The following is a 15,744-nucleotide window of genomic DNA, read 5'->3' as shown; positions in this document are numbered from 1 at the left end:
CTTCAAATGCTTCGTCTACCTTTTTTCATACTTCTTTCGTTTTGTTGGTGACAATTTACGAGGTGTGTAGTTTCTCGTTCGTTGTGTCATGTCATCTCTTTCGCGCCGTATGGACGTATAGAAAATGTAAACAAACTTGGTGGTTGATGTAAATGTTGAGTGCGGAAATCGACTACAGTACCCTCAGCGTCAAGATCACCAACGGATGAAGACAATGCATAAAATACCACCACCGGATCAGCTGATGCGACAGCAAGTGAGACAGCAGAACGAATGTAAAAGATCGATGTAAAATGGAACAAACAAATGTAAGAGTCCGTGGGGTCAATGAGGGTGTGGTGTAGTGTATTTACTGTTTTGGCCATTTAATTTGGTCCACCAACACAATCGCACACCAGTGCGAGCTTTTTGACAGGCGGCCTTCTTGAACTATCAAAAACCCTCGCATCGACTTTCAAAAACGCTCGTAAGCGAGGGAAAATCGCACCAATTTGAAGCGTTTGCGAGCTCGCGAAAACCGGTTTTTGGATTTTCCGTCGTCCGTTTAGAGTACACTGGGGTTGAGTTGAGCTTGTTGATAAACACGTCCCGTAGAACGAACGCGGCCAGAAGAACAGTTTAATTAGAATAATCATAAAATTCATTAACTTGGAACTATTGCAGTGTTCGGTTTTGAAGTAAAATTATTTTATTTTTATATTGTGCTTCGTTCCATGCGTTTTGTTGAAAGCAAAATACATTTACTCAGCGAATTATCGTGATAAGCTGATCGTCCCTGCTGTAAAAAGTTTATCTCGGCGAATTGTTGTTATCAGTGAATCGGTCCAAATTTCTTCTCCTTCAAATAGCCGCCTGTGCCGTATTGCCACCCTCCCGACCTATCACCGCACCCCACAAAAGGTATGCTCCATTTCATTACAGCAAAACCAATCACCATACCGAACGCCTACTTTCACTTCAATTTTCTCCAGCGAAGCATAACAAAGCAAGACACAACAAACAGTGTGCGTTAATCAATGAATTGGTTCCCGTTTCTTTCCTCCCCAGCACACGACGCACCGCACCGCATACATACGAATGGGGTATGGCTCGCCGCACTGACCCCCCAGCATCAAACATCTATCGCCATCCCCACCACCAACACAATCGTCGGGGGTTTGCTTCTATCGACGATTTTATCGGCTTAAATTGAAACCATCGCCACCACCGGTCTGCGCTCGATGACGATGACGACGATCTGGCAGAGCGTCTTGCGCAAGTGGTGCGGCAACATCGTGGTCCGTGTTGTTTCGTCGTCCACTCCCAGGGGCGGCGCCTTATCATCCCAGTCGGAAGTAGTGATTTGTGTTCCTTCGAAAGGGGCTTCTCCCTAGCGTACTCTGCCCTCTCTCTCTCTCTGTTTGTTGTGTTCGTAGTTCCTTGTTGTGATGGCGTAAGGTTCAAGTGGTGTTTAAGTGGCAACAACAACAGCGGCAAACAACGGTCCCCAATTACTCCTCCCCTATTCACCCGCGCCCAATCCCCCCGAAATGGCAGCAACCGATCGGCAATACATCGCTACGCTCGACGTTGGCACAACGACGATTCGGTGCATCATCTACGCAGCCCCAACAAACGAACAACCGGTCACGGTCGGCACCGCCTATGATCATGTAAGAACGTTCGCGCCAAACAAAAAACAGGGGAGTAATTAACGCATTACTTTTTGTAGGTTGATTTGATCTATCCAGCTCCAGGGTGGGTTGAAATAAGCCCCGAAAAACTGTGGACCAGTGTGCTGCAAGTGATCCGACATGCGACGGAAGGTCAGTGAGCAGTCATTATCGTTAATGGCGGTTATCTAATCGATGCGAAACGTGGTGGAAAGAGTGGCGTTCATCGCAGTGGCTTAACGTCACCACCTAGCACTAATGACGTGCCCGTTCCGGATTTAAAAATTAACTCCATTCCGCATGTTGCTCTCCCTCTCCCCAAACAGATGCCAACCTGAAGATCGAACAGCTCACCTGCTTGGCGATAGCGACGCAGCGGAACAGCTTTACCTGCTGGAATCGGAACACGGGCCAGGTGTATCACAACTTCATCACCTGGAAGGATTTGCGGGCCGATCAACTTGTGAAGGACTGGAATGAGAGTTTCACGCTCCGTTTGCTGAAATTCGGTGCAAGCGTGCTGCATTTCGTTACCCGCAGTAAGCGGTTTCTGGCGGGCAGCGTGATCAAGCTGATGAATCCACAGATCACGCTACGGTTGGCCTGGGTGCTGCAGAACAATCCTTCCGTGCAGGAGGACCTAAAGCTCGGTAGCGTTCTGTACGGGACGATCGATTCCTGGCTCCTGTATCGTTTGCGCCAGGGCACGGATCTTACGAAGCAGGTGGAGCATATAAGCGACGTGACCAACTGCACCTCGACCGGAATTTACGATCCTTTCGGGCAAGAGTGGGCCGGTTGGGCATTAAATCTGTTTTCCATTAAGGTACGTTCCTTTAGAAACCAAAAATTGGGGAATTCTCTCTCGTAACTTTGCGCTTTCAATCTCCAGAAAGAGCTGCTACCAAAGGTGGTGGACAATTCGTACGACTTTGGCCACGTGCACGAGACACTGCTGGGGGCGAGAATCAAAATAGCCGCCTCGGTAAGCGACCAGGCGGCTTCGCTGTGGGGCAACTGTTGCTTCGAGCGGGGCGACGTGAAGATCACGATGGGTACGGGCTCCTTTCTGAACGTGAACACTGGAACAAAGTGCCTTGCCTCGGTGCACGGGCTGTATCCGCTGATCGGCTACAAGCTGCGGGGCGGAGCTGGTTCGCCGCCGGACATTATCTACCTCATGGAGGGCTCGTCCAACGATACGGGCTCCATCATCGAATGGGCCCTCAATGTGGGTTTGTTCGACGATCCGGCCGCAAGTGCCGCGATGGCACTGTCGGTGCCCAACTCGGACGGTGTCCTCTTCGTACCAGCGTTCAGTGGACTTGGTGTAAGTAGTTTAGCTCCTTATTTGCCTTATTTTTATTGACCTCCCATGGTTTCTCGTGATTCATTTCTAGCCACCGATTCGTGACGATACTGCCGGAAGTGGATTCATTGGCATTAAGCCTTCCACGCGCAAAGAGCACATGGTGCGCGCTCTGCTGGAAAGTCTCGCGTTTCGCGTGGCCCTCCTGTACGACTGTGCGCTGCGGGAAACGGGCTTCTCCTTCACCTGCATCCGGGTCGATGGAGGGGTTTCGAAGAACGATTTCATCTGCCAAACGCTGGCCGATCTGACCGGGATCGAGGTGGAACGAGGCGAGGTGGCAGACTCGTCCGCACTGGGGGCAATGTATATGGCCGGGCTGAACTGTGGCATCTGGAGCACGAAACGGCAGCTGGCGGAGCTAAGGAAGGTGGACAAAACATTCGCACCCGATGGGGCGCAACGTGCGAAACGATTGAAGCAGATGCGGGCATGGGAGCGGGCAGTGGATCGGTTTAAAAAGTGGTACATGCTGGAGGACATTAAAAACCTAGACTGACAATGTGATATTTTTTATACCGTGGTGTGGCAAAGGTACAATAAAAATGGATCGTTTGCGTTAACGCAATCATGTTGGCTTAAATCGTGTAAAAAGTTTCGTATCATTCTCTTCCGTGCAGGATGCTTTAATCTCAAAAAGCAATATAATGTAGTTAATGATGATACCTCACACACAGCAAATGATCATTTACTATTTCTGGATATCCGTTTGTTGTTGATCACACGAACCTCAATTCCAAGAGTCATTTTCTATTCGCTCTTCATTTACTGCTGGTAAGTATTTCGTAGTAAAAGACTTTTTCATGTAAAATTGTTTGAAATTAAAAAATTAAAATTTAAGGACACCCATCAAATAATGGCATCTGTTCCAGAATGCTGATTAGTTTACGAACATAAAATCTGTAACGTTCATTATCCGAGCTTAACTCATAATTTCAAATTCAAATGTCATTTCCCGATGAAAATGTCATACAATTCCCATTGCTCCACGCCCGGTGCAAAATATCGACTGCGTCCGGCTCATTTGACAGCTGGCGTTTCACACACTTTGACGTCTTGTAGGTTGGCAGCTCTGGTTCTTTCTTTTTCCGGTCTTGAACATGGTAAGGAGTTGTTCTGGGGCAGTGCTGTGTTAGATTGTATTTTTACCACGCGAAATGGTAAATAAGTGGCGTAACTTTAACCGACAACCGTAGCTACACGCCGGCAGATCGTCGTACCCGTGTTGGATGTTGTTTCGATTGCAAAGATACCGAAATTATGTGAAAGTTGTCGGTCGCCGTGCGGCTGCTTGCGTGCTGCATGCGTTGTTGTCTGTCAAAGTTGGCTACCACCACACCAACACACACCGCTCCGGCGATGGTGTTGGCCGGCCCAAATCGACCAAACGCGGTCGAGAATTGGAGAATTTGGGCAGTGAATTAATAATGATGGTTTCTTTCTTCTCGTTCCCCTTGCACAGGGTATCGATATCAATCATAAGTGGGACCGCAAGGTCCGTCGTACTCGGCCAAAGTCGTTGGACGTGTACCTTTCGCTGCTGGTGAAGGTAAGTTGCTGCGGTGTGGACCCGGCGTGGACTGGCGGCGTGGTGATGGAAAGTGAAAATGGATTAACTTACCGCTTGTTTTCCCCCCTCCCCAGCTGTACCGCTTCCTGTACCGTCGCACGAAAAAGAAGTTCAACAAGATCGTGATGCGTCGTCTGTTCATGAGCCGCACGAACCATCCGCCCATGTCGCTCAACCGTGTGGCCCATTTGATGAAGCTGCGCGGCAAGGACGAGAAGTCGGTCGCGGTCGTGATCGGCACCGTGACGAACGATGTGCGCATGATGGATGTGCCGAAGCTGAACGTGTGCGCACTCCGCGTGACCGATAAGGCCCGCCAGCGCATCCTGAAGAACGGTGGCAAGATCTACACGTTCGATCAGCTGGCGCTGCTCTCCCCGACCGGAAGGAACACCGTCCTGATGCAGGGCAAGCGAACCGCCCGCGAGGTATTCAAGCACTTCGGCCGTGCGCCGGGCGTGCCGCACTCCAACACCCGCCCGTACGTGCAGTCGAAGGGCCGCAAGTTCGAGAAGGCTCGCGGTCGTCGCAGCAGCTGCGGTTACAAGAACTAAGCCTACTGCTGGTTCGATTGTCACGGCGACGGCAGCGGCGACGGCGGCTGCGATGGCGGTTTGGATTGCACTTCCTCAGAACAACAACAACAACTACGATAACATTCGGGAAAGCCACCGAAGAAGTGCAGCGCAAATCGTGTTCTATTTTGGTGTAAGTAGGCGTTGGTGAAGAGAAATACAAGGAAGAAAGATCGATTCCAACATGAAACAGCCTTGTGGTGTGGTGTGCATCCCGTGTGTGAGTGTGTGCGCGTGTGTGAAGCGATGGTTCCTTGGTGGAGGAACTGCTGAAAGAAAAGTTCGTCTGTTGTCCGTTTGCGGTTCAGTGTTGGAAGGTGGTGCAGGTCAGGAAAGGTTTTAGTATTGAAGTAGTCTGGTTGTACAGTCGTTCGGTGATATTTTTCCCATTGAATGCTTCATGGTCACGGTCTTCGACAAAGAGAATAATTTATTGTCTCGAACAGTAATTATCAGCCAAGCTGATTGAAAGGCACGCTGAACTAATAATAATACCAATACACTTTACATCCAACAGTGTAAAGAATTCCTTAAAGATGGTTATACCAATAGTTGATCAGAACTTGGTCCTGCTGCTGAACGCCCATTATCTTTTTAATTTTGGCCACGTCCTGGTTGGAGCTCACCTTTCGAATGCACACCACTTTGCTGTGGAAAAGAGGGAACCACTCTTGTTGGTAAAAAGAGAACATATTTCGGCTTATGCCACCAGATTGCTTACTTTTTCCACTCCTCCACCAATACCCGTAAATGTTTATCCAACGCATGGTCGTTGAACAACTCCTCGTCGATGGCCTTGATGATCTTCTGCAGTAGACTGGGCACTGAAATGGCAAAAGAACACCGCATCATTTACTGTTCTATGAGAAAGCAAAAGCAATTGCTTCCACTGCTTACATTTGCTTGGCAATTCGCCCTCCCATGCGCACACCGCCACCGTGTCCTTGTCCTGATCGTCGACCAGATCCACGCGCATAATGCTGCTCGACGAGTGTGGCGCAATCGCTTCCTGCTTCAGGTTGATGATGCGAAACTCGTTCGCCGACGTGTACGTTTCGGCGTGCGCCCGCGCCAGCTTGTGCAGTGCCTCGGGAAGGAACTTTTTCAAATTCGCCACCAAACAGTAACCCTTCACCGGTGTGCCGCGGATCACGATCTGTATGCCCGTCAGCGCACAGTAGCAAACGGACAGGAAGTTGGACTTCAAAATGCTTCGAAACATCCGCAGCGAGTATTTGGCGCGCGTTAGCTCGTCCACCTGGTCGAAGGGGGGTTTGTCCCCAGCCCCGAGCCCGAGCCGACGCATCTGGTAACCCTCCTTGTCGGACTGTACGATCGCAAATCCCTCCTCCGTTTCCTTTCCCAACCATACCGGCGTCGAAGGACAGCCGAGTGTAAGGCTTTCCGTCAAATATCGAGCACCCGCCCAAAGGATAAAAGAAAAATGAGCATGCACGTAAGCGTAAATTGACTCCTTGCCCGTCAGCTCGATCAGCGACCGATTGGCGGTAATGTTCGTGGCATTGCTGGTTGATCCACTTCCGTAGCATTTGTTGATCCGCTGCGCCCTGTCCAGCCCCTGTCGGCGTAGATCTTCCTCGTGCACGAGACGCGCATACTCCTGCAGCTCTCGCGAAATCTTCCCCATACAGTCAGCCAGAAAGGGCTGTGTGTTCAGCAGAAACATCTTGTCCTTCATCAGTATCACGATGGAGAACCGCTTCTGGAAGCCGCGGGCCTCCGAGTCGATCAAATGAAATGCGTGACTGAGAACGTGTCCATGCTTGGCATCGCCAAAGAACACGAACCCACCCTCGGAAGGCGTACAGCTCACCTCCGAGCTGAGACTCCGGAAGGCGGCCGTCTTAACGAGCGGAACCGTCTCCACCAGCACCGGTATTTGGCTGCTGACAAAGTTGGCATTGCTTTCCGGGTCGCGACTCACGAGCCCGATATTGTTGCCGATCGAGTTGCACGCGGCACATCCCTTCCGGTCGATATCGAAGCTTATGTCGAGCTGCTGGATGTTTGTTTCGCGCAACGTTTGCGTGCAAAAAATAGCGCCCGGTCCTAAAACGTAAACATCGTGATCATGGTTGAGCCTTTTTTCATCTCGCAACAATCGCACCATTCTTACCATGAACTTCACAGAAGTGGCACAGTGCAATGATTGCATTCATCGGGACTTTGCATAACAGCACCACCAGACGGAAGGCGCACCAGTTTGGAGAATTTTATTGCATTCCCACACTTTTGCGTACTGCGTATCAGCTGAGAGCGAAACTGATGCAAAAACAATGCAATGTCAGCAAGCCAAGTAGAATAGAATTGAATAGGGGTTTGAATTTGAACCATTGTCCGTTGACGAATGCCTAAAAAACGTTACCAAAATCGCTCTCCAACTAACTTCCACCCTCTGAGAATCCCGCCAACAGGATTCGGAAGTCGATTTTCCCGCACAATTTACATTTTCTACGAAATCCACCAAAAAAAAGAATGTAAACAAACACACACTATATACACCTTGGGCTGCGCAAACGAACAAACTGTCACAGGCAGCTGTCAAAGTAGGTGCAAGTGCAAAAAGGTGATAAAGGGCTATTTTCCATTCCCTACTTATCCGAAATGTTGCAGTATTGAAACAGGCTCGTGTTTAATGGATCGCATTTAACGGCACGCAGCACGCAGAATGAACACGCTGAAGGCGCCATCGTTGCACTCGCTGCTCGATTCCGACCATGGGTCGAACGACAGTCTGCTGGCGGAATCGCTCCAGCTCGACATCGAAGAGGTACGTATACGGTTCCCAGTGCTGGAATGCGTGAGACGCGCGGGGAAGCTGATTAACATCACATCCTCCCCCTCGGGGAGGAAGGAAAGCAATATCTAACGCCCACCAACAACCCGCCTTCCGTTCTAGCTGGATGATGAAGAGTACGCAATCCCGGCCGTCGATACGCTGCCCACGCTCGAGAGTGTGCTGAGCGAAATCGACAGCGATCTGGACAGTGTGTCTGCGCTCGGTGTGCGGCAGTCGAACGGAAATGGCACCGGCACGCAAACCTCCATCGCGGACGACGATCTGATCCGCGGTGGAACCACACCGACCCCGTCCCTGGAGGAACAGCTGAAGCTCGAGTCAATTCTGCGCCACGTCGTGCTGCACGGTGTAACGGCCCAGCTGACCTCGGCCGTCGATCGTGTGGACGCCGGGCTGGCCACCTCGTGCGCCGTCTCGATGATGATTGCCGTCGGTACGTCGCACGGGCACATTCTCGCGTTCGACTGCACGCAAACGCTGAAGTGGTGCTGCCAGGAGGGAATCACACAGGGCGCCGTATCGGCGATGGCATTTAACGAGGACAGCTCCCGCCTGCTGGCCGGCTTTGCGCGTGGGGCCATCCTCATGATTGACACACAAACGGGCGACGTGATCAGGACGCTGAACGAAGTGATCACACCGAACACGGGTGTGCTGCATCTGAAGTGGACGAACCGGCCCGCTTTGGCTCTTTGCTCCGATTCGGGCGGCTCGGTGTGGAGCTTAAACTTTACCCGAAGGCTTGGCATACGGGGATGCGATTCGCGCTGCCTGTTCAGTGGGGCCCGCGGAGAGGTGTGTACGGTCGAGCCGCTGCTGCTCGGCGACGAGGAACACCCGCTGAAAACGTACACCATCGTGGCGCTGGCCACGCTGAGCAAGTTTTTCGTCGTGCTGATACGGCCCCGGCTGAAGGTGATCAAATTTCATCCCATGGCGGGTTACCCGGACTGTCTGCCGTTGCTGGCCTGGCAGATGGTGCTGATCCAGGCGGCCGATTCGACGCGCAGCATCGATCCGGTCCTGGCGGCGGCACGTGGCAGCGACCTGTTCTTCCATCAAATCATCTACAACAGCGGGCGCATATCGTTGCTCTTCCTGCGGCACATTCAGCTGTCGTACAATCTGCTCGCCATCCACTGGCTTGGGCCGAAATCGATCGCCTGTCTCGACACGAAGGAAGTGCTGCACCTTTCCGACGTGCGCACGAACCGGGAGCTGGAGGTGATCGACCTGTCGAACGTGGGGCTCATGTACAACTCGGCACAGTTTAAGGGCCTGGCGACGGGGGGCAATGTGTCACCGGCGCTCGCCCTGGCTGGGGCGGCCGCTTGCTACAACACGGTAGTGTCGCAGGGCAATCAGCTGTACCTGCTGGGTGGCAAGAGTCTGCACGGCATCAGTGCTCGGGCGTGGAGCGATCGGATATCCTACCTTACCTCGATGCAACGGTGGGACGAAGCGATCGAGCTAGCGATTGAAGGGTATCGGGCGGCGGCAGGACGACATCGGCGACTCGTTTCTTCGAAGGACCGAATACTGCGCATGTACGAGGAGTATCTGAGTGTCACGAAGAAAACGCCGGAACTGTGCCTCGAAGCAATAGTGGGATGCTTGATAGAGATTCAAGAAAAGTAAGTGCTTTCGGTCATCGGGATCGTGCGCTTCCGTTATGTTTTAACTCACCATTCTTTGATCCTTTGTAGGCAACTGCTTTGGGAGGAACTGTACGATCGGCTTCCCACCACCGATCATTACCTGCAGATCATAGCGAAGCACATCGAGTGCGACCATCTGGACGCGGTTGCACCGAGCGTTGCGCAAGTGATGTGCGAATACTTCTGGAAGAAGGGCGAAACGACACGGCTGGAGAACTTGATTCTGAAGCTAAACTGGCAGTGTCTCGATCTGCATCAAGTGCTAACGATCTGTCGCAAGGAACGGCTCTACCGTGCGCAGATGTACCTCAACACGAAAGCCTTGGGAGATTACACCGTCTCGCTGACGGATCTGATTCCACAGATCGAGCTCGCGACGGACGATCTACACCTCGGCAACTGCGTGCTGGTGTACATCTCGAGCTGTCTCGCCGGCCGTGGCTATCCCACCGGGGAGATTGCGCCGGAAACCATTCCCACCGTAAAGCACGAAGTGTTGCGCTGCCTGACGGTGATACACTCCAACAAGGCGCCAGAAGACGAGCTGCCCTATCCGTACTTGCGCCGCCTGCTACAGTTTGACACGCGTGAAACGCTCAACGTCATATCGCTTGCCTTCCAGGAGAAGGAGTTTAACGGCGAGCTGGGCCTTTCGCAGCGCCAGCGCATCATTAACATTTTGCTGGAAATTTTAACACCCGAGCACGCGACCTGGTCACAGATCGGGGCCCTGCTGAACTTTATCGCCCAGCAGATTGCGTCTCGCGAGCTGCCGGAGAATGAGCTGCTGCTGGAGAAGGTCGTTGCGTACCTGACGGCACCGACGGACGTACCACTGTCCAGGCGGGAACATTTTGAGCGCGAACAGACGTGGCTCGAGCTGCTGTGCTCGAACTGTCTCGATCACATGCCGACGGAGCAGCTGCTGGACATTGCGCGGCAGAACCGCTGCTACCACGTGGCCGAGCATCTGCTGGAGCGGCTCGGGCGGTATGAGGAAATATTCGACTGCTATCTGCTGGACGAGTTCCGGCGCATGCAGATATTCTCGTACATCTCGCAGCATGCGAGCGATACGCGGCGCCAGATCTACCAGCTGGTGGTGCAAAATCTCTGCCAGCTGGTGGACATCAACTGCGAGCAGGCCGTGCGGGTGCTGGTGGATGGCTTCATGCGCTACTTGAGCCACTTTCTGCAGCTGCTCGAGCAGGCAGCCGTTCCCGAGCGGCTATTTCGCTTTCTCGAGGCACTGCTCAAGCAATCGGTCCAGCTGGAAACGACGGATCTGGAGCGATACCTGGAGCTGCTGTGCCAGTACCGGCCGGAGGAGGTGATCGAGTTTCTCAAGTCGAACGACTCCTACCGGCTAGACAATGCCGTCCGGACGATCAAGCGCTACGAGCTGAACGCTCCGCTGATCTACCTCTACGAGAAGCAGGGCGACTACCAGTCCGCCTACGCCGTGGCCGTGGAAACGCTCAAGGATGCGCCGGAAAGTTCGGCCGAAATGTGCGCCCTGCAGGTGAGCGCCCTGTGCACGCGTGCCTCCTCCGTGCTGACGGAAAGCGACCGGGAGCAGCTGTGGTTCTCGCTGCTGCACATCGTGCTGGCCCGGTCCGATCTGACCACGGTCACGAAAAACATTCTCCATTCGGCGAGCGAATTCGTCGACCTTTCGAAGCTGGTCCAGCTGGTGCTGACGTCGTCCGGTAGCACCAGCACGGGCAACTTTGGCGACATTAAGCACCTGCTGATTGGTATGCTTTCCAATTCGGCGTACGAAACGCTACTGCTACAAACCACATCACGCATACTGGGCAACGATCTGCACGCGATGTTGGCCCGCGAGCGCAAGATTGCCATGCGCGGATTGGCCGTAAAGTCGATCAAGTGTATCGTGTGTCGCGGCCGGCTTTACAACACCGAACGGCAACCGATCGTCGTGATGGGTGACTGTGGCCACGCCATGCATCAGCAGTGTGCGGCCAACTTCTGTACCGTTCCGGTGGAGACGCCCAACGGAACCGATGGCAATGGGGGAGCGGCGCAAAGCGTCGAAACGGGGACGGGTAAGGCGCCGGTAATGAAGCGTCTGAAATGTCCACGCTGTGATGCGGTGGTCGTGGAGGAGTGTTCCATCCGCACGCCCGAATGTTACGTGGAAAGTGGTCCTTACGCGAACGATTCGAGTACTGACAAGGGTCCCAGTACGCTGAAGCTTAGCGCTCCGCCCAGAGTGGGTTGAATCGTCACCTCCCCTGGTGGATTCGTTCTCTTTCTCCCTCTCTCTCTCTCGCTCTGTGTGGTGTGGTTTTCTAGTGGCCATTCCGGAATCCATCCGTTCTTCGGATTAAAGAAGAAAACACCACACCACGACGGACTTTCAACCACTTTCGCGGCGAGTTGGCGTTGAAGCGGTGAAAAGCGTCTGATTGTTAGCATAATTTCTACCAAAACTACTACTATTCCCTACTGTTAGTTACGAACGTGTTTAGTCAATATCGAGTAAGAATCGAACAATTATTTATGTTGCATCTGTGTATGGACGTTTCCCCTTTCTGGAGCGAATTCGTTACGGCGAACGCGGTCATCCGAATTCGGTGACAAACCGATGAACGAACAAAAACCATGCTGTATGTCACGTGATAGGGAACGATGTAATTCGACAACGGAAAATAAAACATACCCCCCGAAAAATCCACACATTCATTATTGTGGGTTGTATTTGGAATTTGTGGAATAGAAAGCGAAAATGATTCCTTCATGAGGTGAAAAGTAACGGAAAACGGTAGAAATTTCAAATGATTTGAAATCACGTTGCTTTTCAGCACAACCCTGCCTTCTGTGCGCCACCTTATGACATCAATGACATTTGCAACAATACAAAAACGGGCAGGGAAACAGAATCGAACAACACAACACAGCAACCCATGGCTTCCGTGCAAAGTACACTGCCCAACTGTATTTTCTGCAAAATTGCCACCGGCAATGATCCGGCGACGGATATTGTGTTCCAAAATGAGCGCATCTGCATCTTCAAGGACATCCGGCCGGCATCGGACTTCCATTATCTGGCCATCCCGAACCACCATCTGGAAAACGTAAACTCGCTCACCGCTGCTGATAAGCCCTTGCGTACGTAATATGAGCCGAGGGAATGAGGGAATAGATAAATGGGGGTTTTCACACAAACACACATAATATTATCTTTCTTCTCTCCCACTTACCCACTTCGATTTAGTTGAAGAACTGAAGCGAGAGCTGGTTAATTACATGCAAAGCAGCAGGGGCATTGATCCGTCGGAAGCTTCCTTTGGGTTTCACATTCCACCGTTTACGAGCGTGAAGCATCTGCACATGCACGCGATTGCACCGGTCAGCAAGATGGGTTTCATTTCGAGGATGATTTTTCGACCCAACACCATGTGGTTCAAAACGGTAAGTCTTTCTTTTTACCCGTAAATTATGAATTATGTACCAGATGCGTTTTCGTTCTTATGCGACATGAAACCTCTTTTCTAGGATGACACCATAATGCAATCCATTCCAGGCGATGGCACAACCAATCAGTGATATCTTTTTGCTTTAACGTGTAACGACATCGTTGTTATTATGTACGAATAAATATATATTACTTTTATCGAGCTCTTACTAACGCTAACTGACTCGACCCGTGTACTGGTGTAACATTGATGATCTCCGTAACCATGGTTACAGGATCACACCATGGAATGCTATGCATACAGACAGTACAGTTTTACATTCTTCCTTCCCGTTTCCCATCTTTTGCCTCTACAAGCATTGGTTTGCGATTAAACTTTGATAATATTGCACATATTCGCCACATTGTTCATCTGGAAAAAGGGAAACATCGAAATGATTTAGTACACAATTATTTTCCTCCTTCCTGGCTGCACTTACGCTTCAAAAAGTCAGGACACCCGCGCAGCCGTACGTTCTTCATCTGGAAAAAGTTGTACACCGAGTGAAAGATCAACGGATCGCCGGTTTTGTATGCCGCCTCGAGGTACTTTCTCGCCGGCAACGAGTCCGCCCCGGGCATCTGTTTGGCCAATCGCAACGCATCGATCACCTGCCCCCGCTCCAGCAGCACCTCCAGGATGATCTCGTTCGCATTCAACCGTGCCAGCATGTCGAGTGCCATCTGCGATATGACCGGATAGTCGACGTTCGACAGCGACAGCAAGAAGCAGGCCAAAGCTTTCGATTCGTTCAGTGCTGAATATTTCAACAGAAATTGTAACGTGTCGAACTGCTTGTGACTGACTAGGTCGATCAGTAGCGCCTTGCTTAGCTCGTGATTCGCGTTGATTCCATTGCGGGCTAGCGAGTTTAGGTAGAGCAGCAGAATCTTTCCCATCTGCGGTGCGTCGATGATGGTGGAGAACACGATCGTGTACATGTCGGCCTGATCGATCAGCACCCTCGGCGGAGTGGGGACTTTCATCGGCGATTTGGCCAGCGACATCAGTGCCATCTGGCTCTGCAGCTCACTGTCCAGTACGCTTTTGTACAGCACGTTCAGCTTGTTGAAGATGCTCTCGATCACGGGCAGCATCGTGCCACTGTACGTTGTGCTCATCATGTCCTTTAGCACCGTAAGGATGACGGTTTTGCCCTCACTTCGCTGTAGCAGGAACTCCACCAAGCGCAAGCGGTCCGTGATGAGTGCGCAGAGAGCACTCAGCTTCAGCTGAACGAACCACAGGCAGCCCAGCTTCGAGTCGATCACAATGTTTGGCTGAAAGAGCACCCAATCTTTCGTATCTGGAAATGCGGGGAAAAGAATATCCATTATAGCAACTTCAGCTACCCGTTGAACGGGTCCACCACATACACAATTCACAGTTCATCGTTTTCCCGTCCAGCGAAATGCTCGGTACTTCGAGCTGAAACGGTCGGATCGGTTTTGCCGGTATGATCGGCGAGTGAATGGTGGCCCCCGTGCCGTGTTCCGTTTCACTGCTGCTAAGCGCAATGTCGAACAGCATCGAGCTGGCCGTCGCCTGATGATGCACGATCACCACATCGTCGACCACGTTCATGGCGAACCGGCCGCTTTGGCCCAGCTTGAGAATGTGGGACTTTTTCGGTGCCAGTCCCGGACCGTTCAGCAGATAGATTACCACCTCGAACGGGCGGTTCGGTGGCTGGCGTAGTATCAGTATTGCGTTCGTGCCGTACAGCTGAGCGAGCGTCACATCCTTGCCCATGCAGCCCTGATCGATGCCCACTGGAAACAGTTGAAAGATCGAGAGTTTATGAATTTGATAAAATCAATGTAAATTAATGGCTCCACCACTACGTACACTCCAGCCTGGGTAGCTTGGTGATCGTGGAGGGCTTCAAAATGATCGGCGTCAGAATCGTTCCAAGGTTCGAGGAGAGCAGCGCAAACTTCGAGCTCGGACAGTAGCTGAACCAGTTCATCGTGATGTTTAGCGATTTGAGCGATTTGAGCGATCGCTTCTCGAAGTTCACCATCAGTATCTCCACGCCGACGTTGGTGAACAGGGCGACCTGCCGCTCCTGCACCCACACGAACCCGTTGATCATGCTTTTGCCTTTGTACAGCAGCATCTCCTGCAGGTTGGGCCGATGGTTCGGCAGAAAGCTGATGAACTCCACCGACGTTTCACTGCGCTGCACGGCCAGCACCTGATTGTCGATGGAGAACTTTATCGAGCGGATCTGCGCATCGGGTGCGTCGGCCGAGTGTAGGTCCATGCAGAACACGAAATTCTCCCCATCTCGCGCACCCTTCACTACGATTCCCGTCGCCCCACCGGAACGTACGGCGATAACCTGGAAGAGGGGATTTCGATCGGATTAAACGGCTGCTTACTTGGGCTTGGGAGCCCATTTCCTTACCTGTTGTTTGGCATCGTCGAAAAACACGTTCGTCAACAGACCCGTGCCATCGAAGCGAATTGGATCGGGGGAAAGCTCCAGATAGTAGTGCTGCAGTTCGGTGCCCATATTTAACAAGCCACGACTCATCTAATCTGAATCTGAATCATAACAAACTCCCATTTGTTGACAAGTGTATTGCACAACCCCACCCCTTCTCCAACAGCC

The 15,744-nt window shown here is 52.0% G+C and overlaps 5 protein-coding genes across 9 annotated transcripts; 3 read left to right on the top strand and 2 right to left on the bottom strand.

The window, feature by feature from the left end:
- The first annotated feature begins 584 nt into the window (after positions 1-584).
- Positions 585-5,356, top strand: LOC120906596 (60S ribosomal protein L18). Of its 4 annotated transcripts, XM_040318413.1 has the most exons (7): positions 1,404-1,652; positions 1,712-1,805; positions 1,979-2,478; positions 2,545-2,982; positions 3,053-3,391; positions 4,484-4,570; positions 4,666-5,356. In XM_040318413.1, exons 1-7 carry the CDS (start codon positions 1,530-1,532, stop codon positions 5,143-5,145), a joined length of 2,061 nt encoding a protein of 686 aa, XP_040174347.1. In that variant the 5' UTR covers positions 1,404-1,529; the 3' UTR covers positions 5,146-5,356. The 4 variants fall into 4 exon arrangements, with proteins under 4 accessions (XP_040174322.1, XP_040174347.1, XP_040174331.1 ...); XM_040318388.1 differs by lacking the exons at positions 4,484-4,570; positions 4,666-5,356 and adding an exon at positions 585-900 and having other exon boundaries at positions 1,048-1,652; positions 3,053-3,604; XM_040318397.1 differs by lacking the exons at positions 1,404-1,652; positions 1,712-1,805; positions 1,979-2,478; positions 2,545-2,982; positions 3,053-3,391 and adding an exon at positions 4,083-4,124.
- Positions 5,357-5,575: 219 nt separating this feature from the next.
- LOC120906621 (folliculin) lies at positions 5,576-7,679 on the bottom strand. Of its 2 annotated transcripts, XM_040318428.1 has the most exons (5): positions 7,553-7,679; positions 7,304-7,449; positions 6,064-7,236; positions 5,888-5,990; positions 5,576-5,814 (listed from the first exon to the last, which is right to left on the bottom strand). In XM_040318428.1, the coding sequence occupies exons 2-5, from the start codon at positions 7,344-7,346 to the stop codon at positions 5,697-5,699; spliced, it is 1,437 nt and encodes a 478-aa protein (XP_040174362.1). In that variant the 5' UTR covers positions 7,347-7,449; positions 7,553-7,679; the 3' UTR covers positions 5,576-5,696. The 2 variants fall into 2 exon arrangements, with proteins under 2 accessions (XP_040174362.1, XP_040174354.1); XM_040318420.1 differs by having other exon boundaries at positions 7,304-7,649.
- Positions 7,680-7,704: 25 nt separating this feature from the next.
- Positions 7,705-12,354, top strand: LOC120906581 (vacuolar protein sorting-associated protein 8 homolog). The gene is made up of 3 exons (XM_040318366.1): positions 7,705-7,957; positions 8,087-9,621; positions 9,694-12,354. The coding sequence occupies exons 1-3, from the start codon at positions 7,856-7,858 to the stop codon at positions 11,888-11,890; spliced, it is 3,834 nt and encodes a 1,277-aa protein (XP_040174300.1). The 5' UTR covers positions 7,705-7,855; the 3' UTR covers positions 11,891-12,354.
- A 154-nt stretch (positions 12,355-12,508) lies between these two features.
- Positions 12,509-13,310, top strand: LOC120906651 (histidine triad nucleotide-binding protein 3-like). Its single transcript, XM_040318488.1, has 3 exons — positions 12,509-12,780; positions 12,887-13,083; positions 13,168-13,310. Exons 1-3 carry the CDS (start codon positions 12,576-12,578, stop codon positions 13,216-13,218), a joined length of 453 nt encoding a protein of 150 aa, XP_040174422.1. The 5' UTR covers positions 12,509-12,575; the 3' UTR covers positions 13,219-13,310.
- Positions 13,256-15,710, bottom strand: LOC120906588 (regulator of MON1-CCZ1 complex). Its single transcript, XM_040318375.1, has 5 exons — positions 15,538-15,710; positions 14,976-15,471; positions 14,504-14,899; positions 13,567-14,433; positions 13,256-13,499 (listed from the first exon to the last, which is right to left on the bottom strand). Exons 1-5 carry the CDS (start codon positions 15,664-15,666, stop codon positions 13,438-13,440), a joined length of 1,950 nt encoding a protein of 649 aa, XP_040174309.1. The 5' UTR covers positions 15,667-15,710; the 3' UTR covers positions 13,256-13,437.
- Positions 15,711-15,744: the final 34 nt, after the last annotated feature.

The sequence above is a fragment of the Anopheles arabiensis genome, chromosome 2 (assembly GCF_016920715.1).
Source record: "Anopheles arabiensis isolate DONGOLA chromosome 2, AaraD3, whole genome shotgun sequence".
In the NCBI taxonomy this organism is placed as follows: Eukaryota; Metazoa; Arthropoda; class Insecta; order Diptera; family Culicidae; genus Anopheles; species Anopheles arabiensis.
The sequence above is the reverse complement of the archived record's forward strand: the minus strand, read 5'-3'. Positions and strand labels throughout refer to the sequence as shown.